Source organism: Monodelphis domestica, chromosome 1, assembly GCF_027887165.1.
Source record: "Monodelphis domestica isolate mMonDom1 chromosome 1, mMonDom1.pri, whole genome shotgun sequence".
NCBI lineage: Eukaryota > Metazoa > Chordata > Mammalia > Didelphimorphia > Didelphidae > Monodelphis > Monodelphis domestica.
Window position 1 is genome coordinate 280,005,073 of NC_077227.1, and position 19,014 is coordinate 280,024,086.

General features: G+C 38.6%; 1 protein-coding gene across 4 annotated transcripts in view; it reads right to left on the reverse strand.

Moving 5' to 3' along the window:
* ZFYVE26 (zinc finger FYVE-type containing 26) overlaps positions 1-19,014 on the reverse strand; it is a 102,771-nt gene that overhangs the window by 70,144 nt on the left and 13,613 nt on the right. For 3 of the 4 annotated variants that reach the window (XM_007473085.3, XM_001378401.5, XM_007473084.3), the window contains exons 4-6: positions 15,452-15,541; positions 13,999-14,518; positions 13,521-13,651 (exon numbers count right to left, since the gene is read on the reverse strand). In XM_007473085.3, coding sequence (XP_007473147.3) covers positions 13,521-13,651; positions 13,999-14,518; positions 15,452-15,541 — 741 coding nt within the window. The remainder of the gene's footprint in view (positions 1-13,520; positions 13,652-13,998; positions 14,519-15,451; positions 15,542-19,014) is intronic. The other variant, XM_007473086.3, reaches the window with a different exon arrangement.

Genomic DNA, 19,014 nt, shown 5'->3' on the forward strand with positions numbered 1-19,014 from the left:
AAACTGAAGAAAATCTGAAGAGGAACAAACTCTTGTTCCATATTCTACTTCTAGCTTGTGTGTGAGAAAGTTGAAAGAAAAGGAGCAAAGTCAAGGAGAATTAATGAGGATTAAATTATAAGGACTTCAAGATAGACTTAGGAGAAGGAAAAGGAGAAGGTTATTGCTAGGCAGAGTAAGAAAATATATGCTGGGAGCCATCAAAAACCATGTTGTTTGAAATGGTCACATGGGACTGCAAAGCAGCCCCAAGGAAGGATGGAAACACCCACTGAAACCCACCCTAAGTGATTTTCCTTATTAACTCCTCTTATTATTGGAATTGCTATGATTATTATTCTTACTTTGCCCCAGGAAAAATACATGAGAGCAACATGCTTGCAGGGTTAATACAGATGTCCCACTCTGTCCCCTCATGATATTACCAGGAGATCCCACTTACAAAATTAAACCTAAGGATTCTTATATACCCACTTAGATAGGACCCTCTTGTCTAGGCATGAAAATTTCTGGCAATGTCAGGTCAAGATGGCGGCTTAGAGAAATCGAAAGTTCAGACCTCTGGAAACCCTTCCTTACTGATCAAAACTAAATGCTCCTAGGGGACTGAAAATCAAACCTAACAACAAGACAGAGCAAAGGAACCCTCCTGCTAGACTGAACTTAAAAGGTACGCCTCCCCAAAAGTCTGAATTCAAGAACATTTGGGTTTAAGGGGAAGGAAGAAGGAAGGTCCCTGGACCCCTCCCCCACCTAGAGCACTGAGCCTCCAGCGGTAGCTAGAACCTCTGGGCAGATAACAGTGCTGGTCTGGAGGGAGTACCTACCGGGCAATGCTGTGCCAGGCTCAGAGCATCGAACACAGGTGGTGGGGAAGCAGTTGGAGAAGAAGCACAGAGTGGGTAGTGTAGTTGCAGCAGCAGAGACACTCCATATCCCACCCCCCCACCCCCCAAGGTTTTGGACTCAGTGCACATCCAGCTCTACAAGTTCAAACCAGCTGGACTTACTCTCATCAAAGCCTTGAGAGGGAAGGGAAGCTCAAGCTTCAACACCCCTCCCCCACTCACTGCACTGAGAGATTTGCTGACTAAACTCCAAGGGGGAAGGCTGACAGAAAAGCCCAAACCCACAGATCCAAAACATAATGAGAGGAGCAAGAGTGCAGGCAACAACAGAGGAAAAAGAAGGTGGCAAATATTAGCAAACAACAGAATAAGAAAAAAGAAATTACAATCGACAGCTTCTATACAGGTAATGAACAAAGAGCAAATGTAACAAAGAAGGATGAAGAAACACCAAGCAAAAACACAGAAACTCCAGTGAATTGGACACAGGCTTTGGAAGAACTCAAAATACAATTCAAGAGAGGCTGAAGACAACTGGGAAAAGAACTTAAAAAGCAAGATAAATCATCTGGAAACAGAGACACTTGAACTAAAATGAGAAAATAGTTTCTTGAAAGCCAAAATTAATCAGCTTGAAAATGAGACAAAGGAGATGAATGATCAGAAGGAGAAGGATAACCAAAAAGCCAGGGATGAAATCCAGTCTTTAAAAACCAGAATACAACAAATAGAAGCTAGCAACTTCACAAGGCAGCAGGAAACTATAAAACAAAATCAAAAGAATGAAAAAAATTGAGGAAAATATGAAGCACCACATTCACAAAACAGAAGATTTAGAGAATCATTCAAGGAGAGACAACTTAAGAATCATTGGAAGACCATGACAAAAGAAAAAGCCTTGATATCATCTTACAGGAAATTATCCAAGAAAACTGCCTCTATATACTATAACAAGAGAGGAAAAGTGGAGACTGAAAAAATCCACACATCTACTCCTGTACTTAATCCCCAACTGACAACACCCAGGAATATTATAGCCAAATGCAAGAACTATCAGAACAAGGAAAAAATATTAAAAGCTGATAAGAAGAAGTCATTCAGATACTAAGGAACTACAGTGAGGATAACACAGGAACTGGCTGCATCTATACCAAAGGACTGAAAGGCATGGAATATGAAGTTTTAAAAAAATTTAAAAGAAGGAAGGGATGGATGTACCCCAAAAGGGAGGTCTGGGATTTTGGTATGGAGAGAGGAAAAGAGAGAGAACCCCCCCTTCTCACAAAGAGGGGTTCAGGGGAGACAGCAGATATAACGGGTTGGCTCAGAGAGAAGAGAGGGGGTTTGAAGATTTCCCCCTTCTGCCTTCCCTCCTTACCTAAAACTGCTCTCCCAGATTCACTCTTGTCCCTTTGTCCCCCCTCCACTACTCGAGACCAAAAGGTCTCCCCTTAATTCGTTCACTCACACTCAGCTTGGGGAACAGATAACTTTTAATGTTAACTCAGCCAGGTAATATAAAAGGAAATAACGGGCAGGGAAGAATAGGAAAAGGAAAGTGGGAAAAGGGGGTCCCTGTCTCTATCTAAACCCTTTTCCTCCCTCCTCGAGTTTGGGGGGGAACTCAGGCCTTGGCAGCCTAAGCCCCCCTATAGAAAGTCAGGTGGATTCACCCCTGGGCAACAGGAGCTGAGGTAAAGTCTGCTCAGGTTTCTCTTCAGAAAGTTCCTTCAATAGAGATGCTCTGGGGGAAAGATTTCCATTCACCAGCAGGAAAAGTGAGTAACCCTCAGGAGAAAGTCTTTATCTACCTTCTCTCTTCCATGTCTCAAGATAGAGGGACCCTCACTGATCTCCCAGCCAGAGTTTTCTCTCCTCAGGATTCCCCTCTTGGGGCCCCCACCCCCATTGAGGTGATGAATTTCACATACTCTTCAGTCTGGCACTTTTTCTCTAGTGCTAGCCTCTATCACAATGATATCCCAGAAAGCAAGGGAACTAGGTCTACAACCAAGAATCAACTGCCCAGAACTGACTATATTCTTACAAGGGAAAGTATGGTCATTTAACAAAATAGAAGAATTCCAAGCATTTGTAAATAAAAGACCATACCTGAACAGAAAATTCGATGCCCAAACACAGAACTAAAGAGAATCATCAAATGGCAATTAAGAAAGGGGGGAAAACAAAACAATGTTTTTTTGTTTTTTTTAAGAGACCCAATGAGTTAAAATGATATGTATCCCTCTAAGAAAAGAGGTCATTGGTAACTCTTAAAAAAACTCTAAAAAATTGGGTATCTAGAAGAATTATACTTAGGGAACAGTAATAAACTATATAGGATGAAATGCCAAGATGTAAATGTGTCTATAGATATATGCATGCATATATCTATATACAACTAGAGCTAAAAAAAGAGGTTAATACTAAGAGAAATGGGAAAAGAAACAAAAGGGGATAATTTATATGTCACAAAGAAGTGCATGGCGGGAGGGGGTGAGAACATCAAGACACTGGAAGGGTAAAGAAGTTGGAGATAGGAAATACTCAACTCTTACGTGCATTGAAATTGACTCAAAGAGAGAAGAACAAATCAATCCATTGGGGGCAGAGAATTGATTTGCACCCTATAGGGAAGTAGAAGGGTAACAAATGGACTGATGGGGAGGGAAGCAATACAAGGGAGGGAGACGGCGGGAGGGTAGTTTGAAAAGACTGTAAAGAAAATAAGAGGGGAATAAGAAGGGGATGATAGAAAGGGAAATAAAATAAGGATAGGAATTAGGGGGACTGATTAAAAACAAAACATTCGTATAGAAGGAAATACTGAAAGAAGAAAAGGCAGGACTAGGAATAGAAATCAAAATGCTGGGAAATACACAGCTGGTAATTATAACTCTGAATGGAATGAACTTACCCATAAAATGCAAGCAAATAGCAGAGTAGATTAGAGACCAAAACCCTACCATATGCTGTCTACAAGAAACACACATGAGGAAGGTAGACATTCATAGGATAAAAGTAAGAGGATGAAGCCAAATCTACTGGACATCAACTGATAAAAAGAAGGTAGAAGTTGCAATCATGATATCTGACAAGGACAAAGAAAAAATAGATCTAGTCAAAAGAGATGGGGAAGGTAATTACATTCTGATAAAAGGCAGTGAGGATTCTGATAAAAGGCAGTAGACAATGAGGAAATACCAGTACTCATCATGTATGCACCAAATGGCATAGCACCCAGATTTCTAAAGGAGAAACTAGTGGAGCTCAAGGATGGAATAGACAGAAAAAATATAATAGTGGGAGACCTGAACCTTCCCCTATCAGAACTAGATAAATCAAACCAAAAAATGAATAAGAAAGAGGTAAGAGAAGTGAATGAAATCTTAGAAAAATTAGAGTTAGTAGACATGTGGAGAAAAATAAATAGGGACAAAAAAGAATACACCTTTTCAGGAGCACATGGTACATTCACAAAGATTGACTATGTACTAGGGCATAAAAACATGGCAAACAAATGCAGAAAAGCAGAAATAACAAATGTAACCTTCTGAGACCACAATGCAATGAAATTAATAATTAGTAAAGATATATGGAGAGGCAAATCAAAAATTAATTGGAAATTAAACAATACAATTCTACAAAATTGGTTAAAGAACAAATCATAGAAACATAATTTCATTGAAGAAAATGACAATGATGAGACATCCTTTCAAAATCTATGGGATGCAGATAAAGCAGTACTAGGGGGAAATTTATATCCTTGAGTTCATATATTAACAAATTAGGGAGGACAGAGGTCAATGAATTGGGCATGCAAATTAAAAAACTAGAGAGTGAACAAATTAAAAACCCTCAGATGAAGACTAAATTAGAGATCCTAAAAATCAAAGGACAAATTAATAAAATTGAAAGCAAAGAACTATTGATTTAATAAATAAGACTAGAAGCTGGTACTTTGAAAAATCAAATAACATAGACAAAGTACTGGTCAATCTATTTAAAGAAAGGAAAGAAGAAAACCAAATTGACAGTATCCAAGATGAAAAGGGAGACCTCACCTCTAATGAAGAGGAAATTAAGGCAATCATTAAAAATTATTATGCCCAATTATATGGCAATAAATATGGCAATCTAGGTGATATGGATGAATATTTACAAAAATATAAATTGCTGGGACTAACAGAGTAAGAAGTAGAATACCTAAACAACCCCACACCAGAAAAAGAAATTGAACAGCCATCAAAGAACTCCCTAAGAAAAAAATCCCCAGGATCAGATGCATTTGCAAATGAATTCTATCAAACACTCAAAGAACAACTAATCCCAATACTATACAAGCTACTTGGCAGAATAAGTAAAATTCTACCAAATTCCTTGTATGATACAAATATGGTACTGATTCCAAAGTCAGGCAGTTCAAAAACAGAGAAAGAAAACTACAGACCAATCTCCTTAATGAATATAGATGTGAAAATCTTAAACAGGATACTAGCAAACAGACTCCAGCAAGAGATCACGAGGGTTATTCACTATGACCAGGTAGGATTTATACCAGGAATGCAAGGATGGTTCAATATTAGGAAAACCATCCACATAACTGACCATATTAATAAGCAAACTGACAAAAACCACACGATTATCTCAATAGATGCAGAAAAAGCCTTTGACAAAATACAACACCAGTTCATATTGAAAACACTAGAAAGCATTGGACTAGAAGGGCCTTTCCTAAAATAATAAACAGTATAAATCTAAAACCATCAGCAAGCATCATCTGCAATGGGGATAAACTCAAAGCCTTCCCAATAAGATCAGGAATGTAACAAGGATACCCATTATCACCTTTATTATTTAACATTGTACTAGAAACACTAGCAGTAGCAATTAGAGAAGAAAAAGAAATTGAAGGTATTAAATAGGCAATGAGGAGACCAAGCTATCACTCTTTGCAGATGATATGATGGTCTACTTAATGAATCCTGGAGAATCAACTAAAAAGCTAGTCGAAATAATCAAAAACTTTAACAAAGTTCCAGGATACAAAATAAACCCACATAAATCATCAGCATTTCTATATATTTCCAACCTATTTCAGCAGCAAGAATTAGAAAGAGAAATTCCATTCAAAATCACTCTAGACAATATAAAATACTTAGGAATCTATCTGCCGAGACAAACACAGGAACTATATGAACACAACTACAAAACACTCTCCACACAATTAAAACTAGATCTAAACAATTGGAAAAACATTGATTGCTCATGGGCAGGAGGAGTTTACATAATAAAAATGACAATCCTACCCAAAATAATTTACTTATTTAGTGCCATATCCATTGAACTACCAAAAAACTTTTTTTATTGAATTAGAAAAATACATAAAGTTCATTTGGAAGAACAAAAGATCAAAGATGTCCAGGGAAATCATGAAAAAAAACAAACAAACCACAAAGGAAGGTGGCCTTGCAATCCCAGATCTCAAATTATACTATAAAGCAGTGGTCATCAAAACAATTTGGTACTAGCTAAGAGACAGAAAGGAGGATCAGTGGAATAGACTTGGAGTAAATGACCTCAGCAAGACAGTCTATGATAAGTTCAAAGATCCCAGCTTCTGGGACCAAAATCCAGTATTTGATAAAAACTGCTGGGAAAATTGGAAGACAGTATGGGGGAGATTGGGTTTGGATCAACATATCATACCCTATACCAGGATAAACTCAGAATGGGTGAATGACATGAATATAAAGAAGGAAACTATAAGTAAATTAAGTGAACACAGAATAGTATACATGTCAGAACTTTGGGAAAGGAAAGATTTAAAACCAAGTAAGAGTTAGAAAAAAAATCACAAAATGTAAAATAAATAATTTTTATTACATCAAATTAAAAAGTTTTTGTACAAACAAAATCAATGCAACCAAAATTAGAGGGGAAGCAACAAATTGGGAAACAATCTTCATAACAAAAACCTTTGACAAAGGTCTAATTACTCAAATTCATAAAGAGCTAAATCAATTGTACAAAAAATCAAGCCATTCTCCAATTGATAAATGGGCAAGGGACATGAATAGACAATTTTCAGTCAAAGAAATCAAAACTATTAATAGGCACATGAAAAAGTGCTCTACATCTCTCATAATCAGAGAGATGCAAATCAAAACAACTCAGGTATCACCTCACACCTAGCAGATTGGCTGACATGACAGCAATGGAAAGTAATGAATGCTGGAGGGGATGTGGCAAAGTTGGGACATTAATGCATTGCTGGTGGAGTTGTGAATTGATCCAGCCATTCTGAAGGGCAATTTAGAACTATGCCCAAAGGGCGCTAAAAGTCTGTCTTGCTTTTGAACCAGCCATTGCACTGTTGGGTTTGTAACCCAAAGAGATAATAAGGAAAAATACATGTACATGAAAATTCATAGTTGTGCTTTTTGTGGTGGCAAATAATTGGAAAATGAGGGGATGCCCTTCAATTGGGGAATGGCTGAACATATTGTGGTATATGTTGGTGATGGAATACTATTGTGCTTAAAGGAATAATGAACTGGTGTAATTCTATGTGAACTTGAATGACCTCCAGGAATTGATACAGAGTGAAAGGAGCAGAACCAGGAGAACATTGTTCACAGAGACCGATACACTGTGGTACAATTGAATGTAATGGACTTCTCTATTAGTGGCAATGCAGTGATCCTGAACAACCTCTAAGGATCTACGAGAAAGAACTGCTTGATTACATGGGTTGAGGGGATATGATTGGGGATATAGACTCTAAATGAACATCCTACTGCAAACATCAACAACATGGAAATAAGTTTTGATCAAGGACACTTGTAATACCCAGTGGAATTGAGTGTCAGTGACGGGAAGGATAAGGGAGGGAAGGAAGGGAAGGGATATGATTCTTGTAACCAAGGAATAATATTCTAAATTGACTAAATTAATTAATTAAAAAAACAAAAAACTTCTGGCAAATCTGTGCTCTGAATTCCCTAATCTATATTTGCATCATGTTGATCTACCCTCTGACCCTGCAACCTATCAACAATGTTTCGTTGACTATCTCCCTAGGCTTCCCATCTGTTGTTCGGTTCTATTGAAACATGTATATTGAGAATCAAACTGTGTGTCAAGTAGATGTGTGATCATGAGGGTATAAAATAAAGCCAGGCCTCAGTCAAAGCAGGGAGCAGTGTATCCTGTGAAATCTGTGCTGCAGGTTGAATGTGAAAGCTGTGTCCCATCCATCATTCTGCTGGCACCGTCCCACCTCTAAGACTCCATCCCCTTGTGGGAGGCTGGCCCACCCCACAGCAAATATAGACAGAATAAATTAGAGGGTAAAACAAGTTAGTAGAGTGGTTTGGTTGGTGGGATAAATTGGTAAAATAGGGATTTGGTGCAAGGGAATGGGGAAAGGTGTTTAGCTGTGGAATAGTTTTACTAGAGAAAGAAAAATTATTAAGAGGTGATAAGTAGCTGTAAAATCTTAAGGATGTCCTTAAGAGTGAGGTGTAAATACCCAAAAGTAAAACCCCACAAGGCTTAAAAATCATAACTGGTATGAAGAACAAGAGAGAATTCTGCACTGAATTGAGATATGTACCAGTGTTTTGCATGTTTGTCAGTCAAGTCCCTGATATACTCCAGGTATAGACTGGTTTTCCTCCTGGAAAAACAAGTGAAGGAATGTGATGAATTCTTCTCTATATTCTAGATCATTAGGGTCAATTAAGTTTTTCTAAAAGAAATGAAAAGAAGAGGGATCTGAGGTAGAGGAAGGGAGACTAGATCCTAGTCAGGAAGATGGTAGAATGCTAGACAGTATAGGAAATGAAGGAAAAAAATAGCTGTATACTTACAGCTAAATAACAGATTTAAGACTCTTCCTGAAGAGAAGGAAGCTCTGAGGAGAAAGCTGCTTGTCCTCCAAGGAATCACAGAAGAACCACTGAAGCTATCAGGGGATTAATCCTCCAGTAAGGGTCAGGGGAAGAAGTGAAGAGTGGCGGTGACTAGTAATTCCCTGCACAGGGGGATTGAGGCAGTTATTTGTTGACCTGATGATGATGATGATGATGATGATAATAATAATAATAGAAAAGTCTATTGTATTCAAGTGGCATATATGTAAGATTTATCTAAATGGATGTCTGCAATGCAATTCTGGTGATTCCCAAAGGCACAAATAATATTGTCAAAAGGACCTAAAAAGTATTACCAAAGATTGTGAGGTTTTGAGTAAGAAATTGAAGACAGATTGCTTTTTTCTCAGTGTCAACCAATGATAGCAAGGGGTACAAAAGGAAAACGAGATTTGGGAAGTAAACAGTTTGCTAACAGTAGCGTCTGAGAATGTGATCTGTATTTCTGAACCATGACTTAAATATGGTGATGTAACTAGTAACTCCTAGTTTGGGAATAGAGTAAATGTAACAAAGGCAGATTAGAGTGTTTTGCTAGGGATATGCAAATCAAAAGGCTTAAAACTAAAAATTGCCTAATGATAGGCAATTTCCAAACTAGATACAATGAAGAAAGAACAGCAGATGAGACATTCTTTTAGGAACCATAGGAAGCAAAATTCAAGAAAGAAGTAAGTAGTGAGACCTAATGGTCTTAAGTATCTATAAATATTCAAAGTTTAAACAAGAAGTGAGAAGGACAAATGGTCCTAACATAAGGAAGTAAATGTGATCTTGGGGGCATTACTGAGATTGACATGGTAAAATCTATGACTGCAATATGCTTTTAGATGGATGCACCTTATTTAATAGAAACAGCACAGATAAAGGAGAGGAAGAATTGGGGGAGAAAAGCACTATGTATTAATAAAAGCTCTACACACATGAGGAAATCCAGCAATGAATGTGTTTAAGAGTAGTAGAGAGAAAATGGGCAAAGGCTAATGAGTTCAGTAACCAGATCATAGACCTCACACAGAGAAATAATCTAGACATCCTTTAGAGTTCTTTCTTTGCCATTAATAACAATTTTATCCTTCAAAAGGTGGTAGAACTTTAATAAGAGGAATTTCTACATTGGATCTAACTCACTAACTGGAAGGAACTGGTTGCTGAGGTAGAAATAATAAAATCTTTGGAGGGAAGTAACCACTTTTCCTAAAGGTTGTGACTGAGTAAAAGAAAATTGGGTGTAGTTGTAATGTACCCTAGATTTTAGGAAGGCTTCAGGGAAAGGTGGGTAGGATTCCATTTTACAGGGAAAGTTAGCTCAGGAAGAATAAGCAACTCACAAGAATGACATTCTGAAGACCAAGGGAAATGATTCCAATGAGGAAGAAAAATGGGAATTGCTTGAAGACTACACTGAGGATACACAAAGAACTAACCAATCAACTTAACTTTTTAAAAGACACGAACAGAAGATGGAAGCAGAGGCAGGTGACACAAGATGAATAAAAGAAAGACGGAGTACTATAAAAATGGTGTCAGCAATGCTAAAGCTCAGAATAAACTGAGGTGATAAAGGGAGCTATGGACACCAAAAAAGGGATTTCAAAAAGGGATAGGACTGCTGTGCCACAGAGTATAGAGCAGCTCAACCCTTTGTTTGCTTCTGTCTCCTCAGTGGAGGAGAATGGCCTGTAAACTGGAAATGACAGGACAATGTAAGAGGGAGTTAAGATCAAGGTAAGTAAGATGAGGGTACCCCCCACTCCCCTAGCCTTTGATGGATTCAAGTCACCTGGCTCTGATAAATTTTAACCTTGGATACTAAGAGATGGTTAATTAAATGTGAGAGGCAAGCAAGCCACTGTTGGTAATAGCTAAAGAGATGTGGAGATATAATTCAGATGTGGACAAAAAAGGAAAATAATAAAGTACAGGTCAGGGGCAGTTAGGTGGCTCAGTGGACAGAGAGCCAAGCCTAGACATGTGAGGTCCTGGGTTCAAATAGGGTCCCAGACACTTCTTAGCTAGGTGACCCTGGGCAAGTCACTTGACCCCACCATTGCCTAGCCTTTAATTGATTTTTTTGCCTTAAAATGGATACTTAGTATGAATTCTAAGACAGAAGGAAGAGATTTTTAAAAAAGTACAGGTCACTAAATCTGAATTCTGGGGAAAAATCTAAAATGGATCATTTTTTAAAAAGTCAGTGTAGGGAGCAGCTGGGTGGCTCAGTGGATGGAGATCCAAGCCTAGAGACGAGAGGTCCGGGGTTCAAATCTGGCCTCAGACACTTTCCAGCTGTGTGACCCTGGGAAAGTCACTTGACCCCCATTGCCTAGCCCTTACCACTCTTCTGCCTTGGAGCCAATACATAGTATTGACTCCCAGACAGAAGGTAAGGGTCTTAGAAAAAAAAAATGAACAAATAAAAAAAATACAGTCAGTATATAGACAGAAAAAGAAGTGGCGATTACCAAGAGAAAGTATGACTTCATCAAGTCATGCTAGACTTAATCTTAATGTTTTCCACAGGATTACTAAACTTGTAGGAGAGGAATGCCTAAACATGATTTTCCTAGATGTTCATAAAACATTTGCTAGCAATATACTATTTTTGTGGAGAAGATAGAGGAATGTGGACCTACCTGGTCGAATGGACAAATTTAGAACAGTTATTACATTAATGGTTCAATTTCTCTATGGCAGGACATCTTCAGGGCTGATGTGCTCTAGGGATTTTTCCTTAGGCCTGTATTGTTTCACATTTTTTTTTATCAATACCTTGGATAAAGGCAGAGGGCATGCTCATACAATTTAATGACACAAAGCTAGGAAATACTGTAGTAAACATGCTGGATGACAGAATCAGCATCCTAAAAAAAGGCATGTTTTTCAGGACTGGTGCAGGGCCATATCTCAGTTTTGGTACACTCAAAGGGCAGACTGTTTTCAGGCACTATTTAATGCAGCTTCTACGGATCAGCAGCTCTTGAGCCAGAGCATTAGACTGAGTCCAGTTATATGAAATTTGATAAGGTTGGGAGACTTATTACCAGGGTTCAAAAAATCAACTTTAGAAGTATATGTTGGTGGAGGCATATGAGTTTTTGATAAGAGGTCTGGGGGTTTTAGTAGACAGGAAACTCAATCTACACTAATCAGCAGTATGGGTTGGGATGGTACTAAGAAAAGCTAGGGAAGAATTAAGAGAGGCATTTGTTTCCAGGATTAAGGAGATGAAAGTCCCTCTGGACTCTGTCCTTCTCAGTTACCATCTGGACGGCTGAGTTCATCCTGGAATGTTAGGCCAGAGGGTATCCAGAGAAAACCAAAGGTGTTGAATTCATGGCACATGGACTACTGCTAAATGAGATGGGCATGTTTTACCTGGACCAGAAAAAATTCTGGGGACACAGAATAGCTGTCTTCTATCTGAGGGCTATCATGGAGAAGAGAGATTAGACTTGTTCTATCTGGCACTAGAGGGCAGAAGCAAGCAGTAGGTGGGAAGCTGCAAAGATACAAATTCAGGATTTCTGTCATGGCAAACTTTCACACATCTAGATGTGCTAAAAGTAGAACTGCTGAATTGTGTAAGAAAATTGTGAGGAATTGAAGGGATTAGGACAGCTAGTGGTTAATTGTGGGAACTGAGTGAACCACACTGACTTTATCTTGTGACTCTGAGCTTGCTCAGTTCTCTTTCTATTCAATTATGAGAGTCCAAATTCTGTCTTGTGAGAAAAGTTTATTCAATTATGGGAATCTGGAAAAAACATTATTGCATTGTTTAAACTTCACCCTGAATGGCTAAGAAAACGGGCCATCTGTACCTGCTATTTAGAGACCCTTAAGCAAGGACCTGGGTTATGTTGACCTGAAATATAGTCAGATCTAAAGTTGATTTAGGGAGTTTTCTCCTTATTGTATATCTCAAGCAACCTCTATGTCTTATCTGAAAACTGGCCCCATACCAATCCGTCAGTTAGTTATTGTTTCCATGTTCCTTTGATTACTTACAGGTATTTGGGGAAGAGTATTGAATTCAGAGAATTGTACTTGCTCACTCTCCCCCTTTCAAGTTGGAAAGTCCCTAATCTTTCATTCAGTTACAAATCAGATTATCTAATGTTTTATTGTTTCCTTTGAATAAATTGGCCTTATTTGATTAATTGTTTTTAAACTATAAATCTGTATTCCCCTGTATCTAGGAGTCCAGCCCTACACTGAAAAAGGTTGGTCCCAATTTGTTTTGCAATTGGCATGCACCGTTTAATAAAATGATATGCTCAGATGAAACCTTTGTTTCCTCAGCCATTTCATCTTTTACTGGTTACAATGGAAGGTTGTAGTGGTTATTATTGAGTTTTCTCAGTTGTGTCCAACTCCTGGTGTCACCCTCAACCTCTGTCCATGGGCTTTTCTTGGCAAAGAGACTGGAGTGCTTTGACATTTGCTTCTCCAGAGGCAAAGAGAGGTTAAGTGATTTGCCCAATGTCACACAGCTAGGGAGTTTCTGGGGCTGGATCTGACCACAAGTCTTCCTGACTCCAACTCCAAGACTCCATACACTGTGCTACTTAGCTGCCCTAAGTTGGGAGGCAGTGAGAGTTTTTCCTTCATTGGAAATCTTAGGCAGAGTTTGAATATCAGATATAATACAATGGGGAATCTCTTTGGGGCATAGGTTGGACTAAATTCTGTGATTATCTATGATTTATATAGTAAACCAACTTGTCCATACCAGGATCTGCTCCAGGAAGTGTTTGTTGCTACTCAAGCAGTAAAAATAGGCCATCTTCCAGGACTGGGTTGTATTAGGATTGGAGAACAGAGTCAGCATTGCTTTCTCAGGATCTGGAGGATCAGATGGAACTAGAAATCAATAAAATGGCAGGAGTTATGAGGAAAAACTGGATTTCAATTCCTATGGTCAACTCATTTTTTAAACAACTGATGCAAGAGTTTGTAACTTCATAACTTTCAACAGCTTTCACAATTTGTCTGCCTCCTTCTACCACTACCTTAATTTATGAAATGTTGCTTGGGCAAAATAATGCCAATTACTTCCTAATTGCTATTGCTGCCCAGTTTTTCTCATCAGATTACATAGTCTACATGGAAGGTGTGGACCCAAAAGAAGTGAGCATATTCAAATTACCAAAGGAAAAGTCCTAGATCCCTAAATATAGACAGAGTGGAGAAGAGAAAGGAAAACTTACCCTTTCCAAAGGTTTTAGAGCCCAACAGCTTTTCCTTCACCTGTTCTGCATAGATATTGCCATAAAAGGCAATCAGGCTCTGGCTAGTTTTCCTTATCAGGCAGCCCAAGAGTCGCTCCTCCTGCAGGGGACCACCCTCAGTTTTACAAGCTCTGAGCAGCTCCTCGCACAGAAGATGCCAATCAACCCCAAGTGGTTCCACAGGAGAGCGTAGTATACGCAGAGTCCCATAGATGGCATCAGATATCCCAGAGGGGAAAGGGCGGGACCCCTTCAGAGACTTCAGTGCTCTCTGGATAAAGTCAATCAATAGTTTCTGCAAAGGCCAGTCACAGGCTCCTATACCATTGTCTTCTCCAAGCAAGAGATCCAGCAGGGCCTGTGCCTGTAGGGGTGCCTGCCACAGGAGGTCCCACAGGGTAGAAACAGCTTTTGTGCTGAGCTGGGGTGCCCAATTCTCTCCCTTTGTAATGTCAGTCAAAGGTCCTACATCATCTTGTGGTATGACCTCATACAGCTCCTGTGGGAAGAGTAGTTGTTCAGAAATGCCTAAAAAGCTACCATTTTTTGTACTTATTCTATTTCCTTCATCACCAATATAGAATCTGTCACCAAAACCTGTTCCTTCTTTCAGAATGACTCCTGGTTTTAATCTTTTCTTCCTCATTCACACAGAGCTTTATCATTTCATTAGATTACTCTAACAACCTCGTCAGTGCCCTTTCTGCTTCAAGTTTCTCCCCATCTAAATACTCTGCATTGTTCAAGATAAGGACTGACCCTGTGATTTCATGCATGTAAGATCCCCTTCCTTTTCTGAACAATAGCACTTATAATTAGGTTTAACATGTAATTATTCCAGTTATAGTGTATACCCAACCAGACTCAGCTTCTTGGGGTAATTATCAAGTTTTCTTTTTTTCTTACACCCTGCATAATTTAGTATAGTACAAAGTGCACAGTATGTATTCAGTAATAGTTTTAATAGACTTTTATAGCTTATGGGTCTGTAGTCCCTTTTTCATATAATGTGACAATGTTTTCCCTTCTCTTCTAATTACAACTCTTATTATTTTATAAGCAGTACAGAAAGCAGGTAAAGTAAGTATATGCTTTGGAAGGAAGCCTAGTATATTTTGAGAGAGGTGTCTCACTCTTCAATGGAACTTAAGGTCCTTAGGGGCAGAGAATGTTTCCTTCTTGTTTTTGAATTCTCAGGGCCTAGAAAGATGCCATGCATGCAATAGGTGATTAATAAATGTTTACTGAATTAAATAAAACCTAGACTGGCATGAGATGGGAAAGAACAAATATTATATAGCTGCCATTTTGAGAGTCAGCTGCTCCTAGAAGTGCATTTGTAAAGGGAGCAACTTTAATAACTTAGAATGGGCTGGGGAAAGAATTCTGCAGTACAGGTTTTCTTCTCAGTTTTTTCTCCAGAAAGGCTCACCTTAAGGATATCTTCTGGAACACTGTTTTGTAGATCTTCTGATAGCAAAAGAAATTCTGTCCTTCTCCGCAGTGTAGATGGGGGAAATTTCTGAAATAAAATGTAGGAACACAGAGGCTGAAGTCAAAGTTGAAGGCAAACAAATTATAGACAAATATCTCAACTAAATTAGCCTATATATTGGTGGTTGTCCTGATATAAAGTACCCTTAGCTAATGTGATAAAACCAGCAAGATCAGAACTTTCTTGCATCAATTACAACAATATAAGAAAAAAAGAAAAAGAAAAGATATAGGACCAAAGATGATAGGACTGTGAACTTACCTAGAAGAAGACAGCAACAACTTTTGCTTATTTGTTAATTATTTCTCTAAACTCTACATACCATATGACCCAATGATGCCACTACCAGATTTAAACCCTAAAGGTATCAAAGACAAAAGGAAAGGATTCACATTGTACAAAAATACTGACACCATAACTTTTTGTTATACTATAACTGGAGCAAAAAACTGAAAAATAAAGTGATACCTATCACTTGCAGAATAACTAACCAGGGGTGAAGCTGGGTGGCTCAGTGGATTGAGAGCTAGGCCTAGAGATGGAAGGTCCTAGGTTCAAATCTGGTCTTAGACACTTCCCAGCTGTGTGACCCTGGGCAAGTCACTTAACCCCCATTGCCTAGCCCTTACCGATATATTGATTCTCAGATGGAAGGTAAGGGTTTAAAAAAAAAAACCTAACCAGGCCAACATCATGATAACTCAGCAGAGGTCCAGTAAAGTTAGACCATTCCCATACAACAAGGGTGAGACCCAATACAAGCTGTGAATTCTCCATCTGGACTTTTCTCCTATTGTTAAATAAACTCCCATTTCCCTCTTATCCTCTCAGTCCCAGTGATACTAAATTTTTTTTTTTAAACCCTTACCTTCTATCTTGGAGTCAATATTGTGTATTGGCTCCAAGGCAGAAGAGTGGTAAGGGCTAGGCAATGGGGGTCAAGTGACTTTCCCAGGGTCACACAGCTGGGAAGTGTCTGAGGCCAGATGATACTAAATTTCTAACTGCCTGAGAGAAAATTAAACCACTTCCTCCCAACTCTTTCTCAACTTCTTTTACCTCAACAACCTTAATCCCTCAATGACATACTCTAGCTTTGCTCACTCCTTCCATGGGCCTCTAGAATCCCCATTCCTTAATGAACTTCTCTTCATTTTAAACCTTTCTCTCAAATATTCCTTCCGTCTTCTGGCTCCCAGAGATTTGGCGCTATCCATGATACTGTATAAAAAGCATTTAGCTGAGTGCCTGGGACATAGTTGCCTCTCTAGAAATGCATTTTCCCTTCCTTTCCCTTATTTACTTTTCCTCTACCACTACTCAGCACCTCTTCTCTGAGATTCACTTTATCCAAATTTATCACACAATCCAGATTCAAGTGGTTGTTTTCTACTGGCTTCTAGCTCCCTACTTTCCCAAGGAGTTCATAGTTCCTGGCTCATAGCCTTCCTCATCACCCTAACTCCCACTTTTATACCAGATTTCAAAATATGTGTTGATATTCCCTCAAACACTTACTTCCCAGTTTAAGTTATTCACTTTCCATGACTTATTCTTCTCCATCTCAGCAACATGCAGAGATAGTTCTACTCTTGACCATACTATCACTTCAATGATCAGGAATTCTGAAGTTCTTTTATCTGCTTATAATTCTTTCATTCTTTCTTTCTCTGCCTTATTTGTCTTAAACCTATTCTTTATTCTTATCTCGACCTCTAGTTTCTTTGCCTTAGTACTTTCTCACAAGATTATTCCTGTTCTGGCTTTAATTCCTCTTTTCCCAGTCAACCACTTAGCTGGCCATCCTCTATTCTTTAATTGCTTGCTCCTTTATCATGTTGCAATGCATACCCTGGCAAACCCCAGCCCTGAAATTCTCCCACCATTGTCTTTCTTTGCTCCTACTTTTGTACTCTTGAATAGAAACAGAGAAATTCAGCAAATTGTACTAACTGGATGCACTACAAATTTATCTAATATAATTTATATTTATATAGTTATCTAATATTATCTGAGCCCTCACTACAAGATAATCTTTTTATTCCTCCCTGATTAATTCTCTATCCTATTCCCCAAAGGAGTTCCAAATCTTCTGAAACTTTCTCCACCACTCCCCTCTCCTGACTCTTAACAACTGAAGACTTCAATTTGAGAAAATAGAGACCATTACCTGGGAGCTAATTCTTCACTCCTTGACAACATCCCCCCTTTCTCTCTTTATTCCAATCTCTTCTTGTCCTTGTCAAGGATATACCCTTGATAGAAAGCAGAATTATTCTTTATGTTTCTATCCCCAGTGCCTACCGCTGTGTCTGGCATGTAAATGTTTAATAAATACATATTGGTTGACTGATCTCATCCCTTAACATCTTCTCCACCATACTGACCTATCATTCCTTCTCTTTCTCTTAATATTAATTTTCTGCTATTGATTTCCTGTTATTTTCAGACATACCTATCAAACACTTCATCCTTTCTTATCTCTGCTTTCTGGTTTCCTTGGATTCCTCTATGTCCCAACTAACATTTTGCTTTCTGTAGAAAGCTTTTTTAAACCTCTCTTAATTCTAGTGCCCTCCTTTTTATTTTATTATCCTACAGATGGCTTATTTGTACATATTTGTTTATCATCTCTCTTATTAGATTGGCAAGGACTATATTTCTTTTTTGTAATTTATTTATTTACTAATTACATGTAATAACAAATCTCCACATAAGTTTTCTGAAGGTATATGATCCAAATTGTCTCCTTTCCTCATTTCCCTCAGGGACTGTCTTTTGTCTCCTTTTGTACCACCACACTTAGCAGGGCCTGGTACTTAGTAGTGGCTTAATACTTATTTATAGACCTCCCTGACTCTTGTATCCTGTTTGGTCTTCCTTGCCTCAAAGTGTCTCCCCACTCCAAGCCATCCTTGAAACAACAGTCAAAACAGTTTTCTTTAAGTGCTGACCATGTCACTCCCTTGCTTAAATATCAGAGGCTTCCGGTTGCTTTCAGGATCAGATATAAATTCCTTTGTTTGGTACTTAAATCCTTTACAACGTGACTCCAACTACCCTGGCCTTCTTATATTCTTTACACATACACCTAGACATCTGGCTTTTGCACTGGCTTTCACGACTGGAATGGCATTCCCTCTTCTTTACTCCATCTTAGAGAGGCTCTACATTCCTTCAGGGCTCAAATGAAGTGATATATTTATATGACAGCTTTTCTGAATGGCCCTGGAAAGTGGAGATTTTCCCACAAAACCATCTTATATCTATCCAAGTGTGCATATGTGGTATCTCCCATTTAGATTGTTAGGCCACTCTGGGGCAAAAAAAAACGTTCCCACTTTTGTCACTGTATATGAAGATCCTAGTATGTACAGTACCTGGCATAGAGAGATGCTTAACAGATGTTTGTTAAATGATTGTTAATAAAAGGGCAGCCCAGTCTAACGCCCTCCTCTGTACTTTAAAAGTTGGGCAAATGAGACAAAAGCTTCCATCAG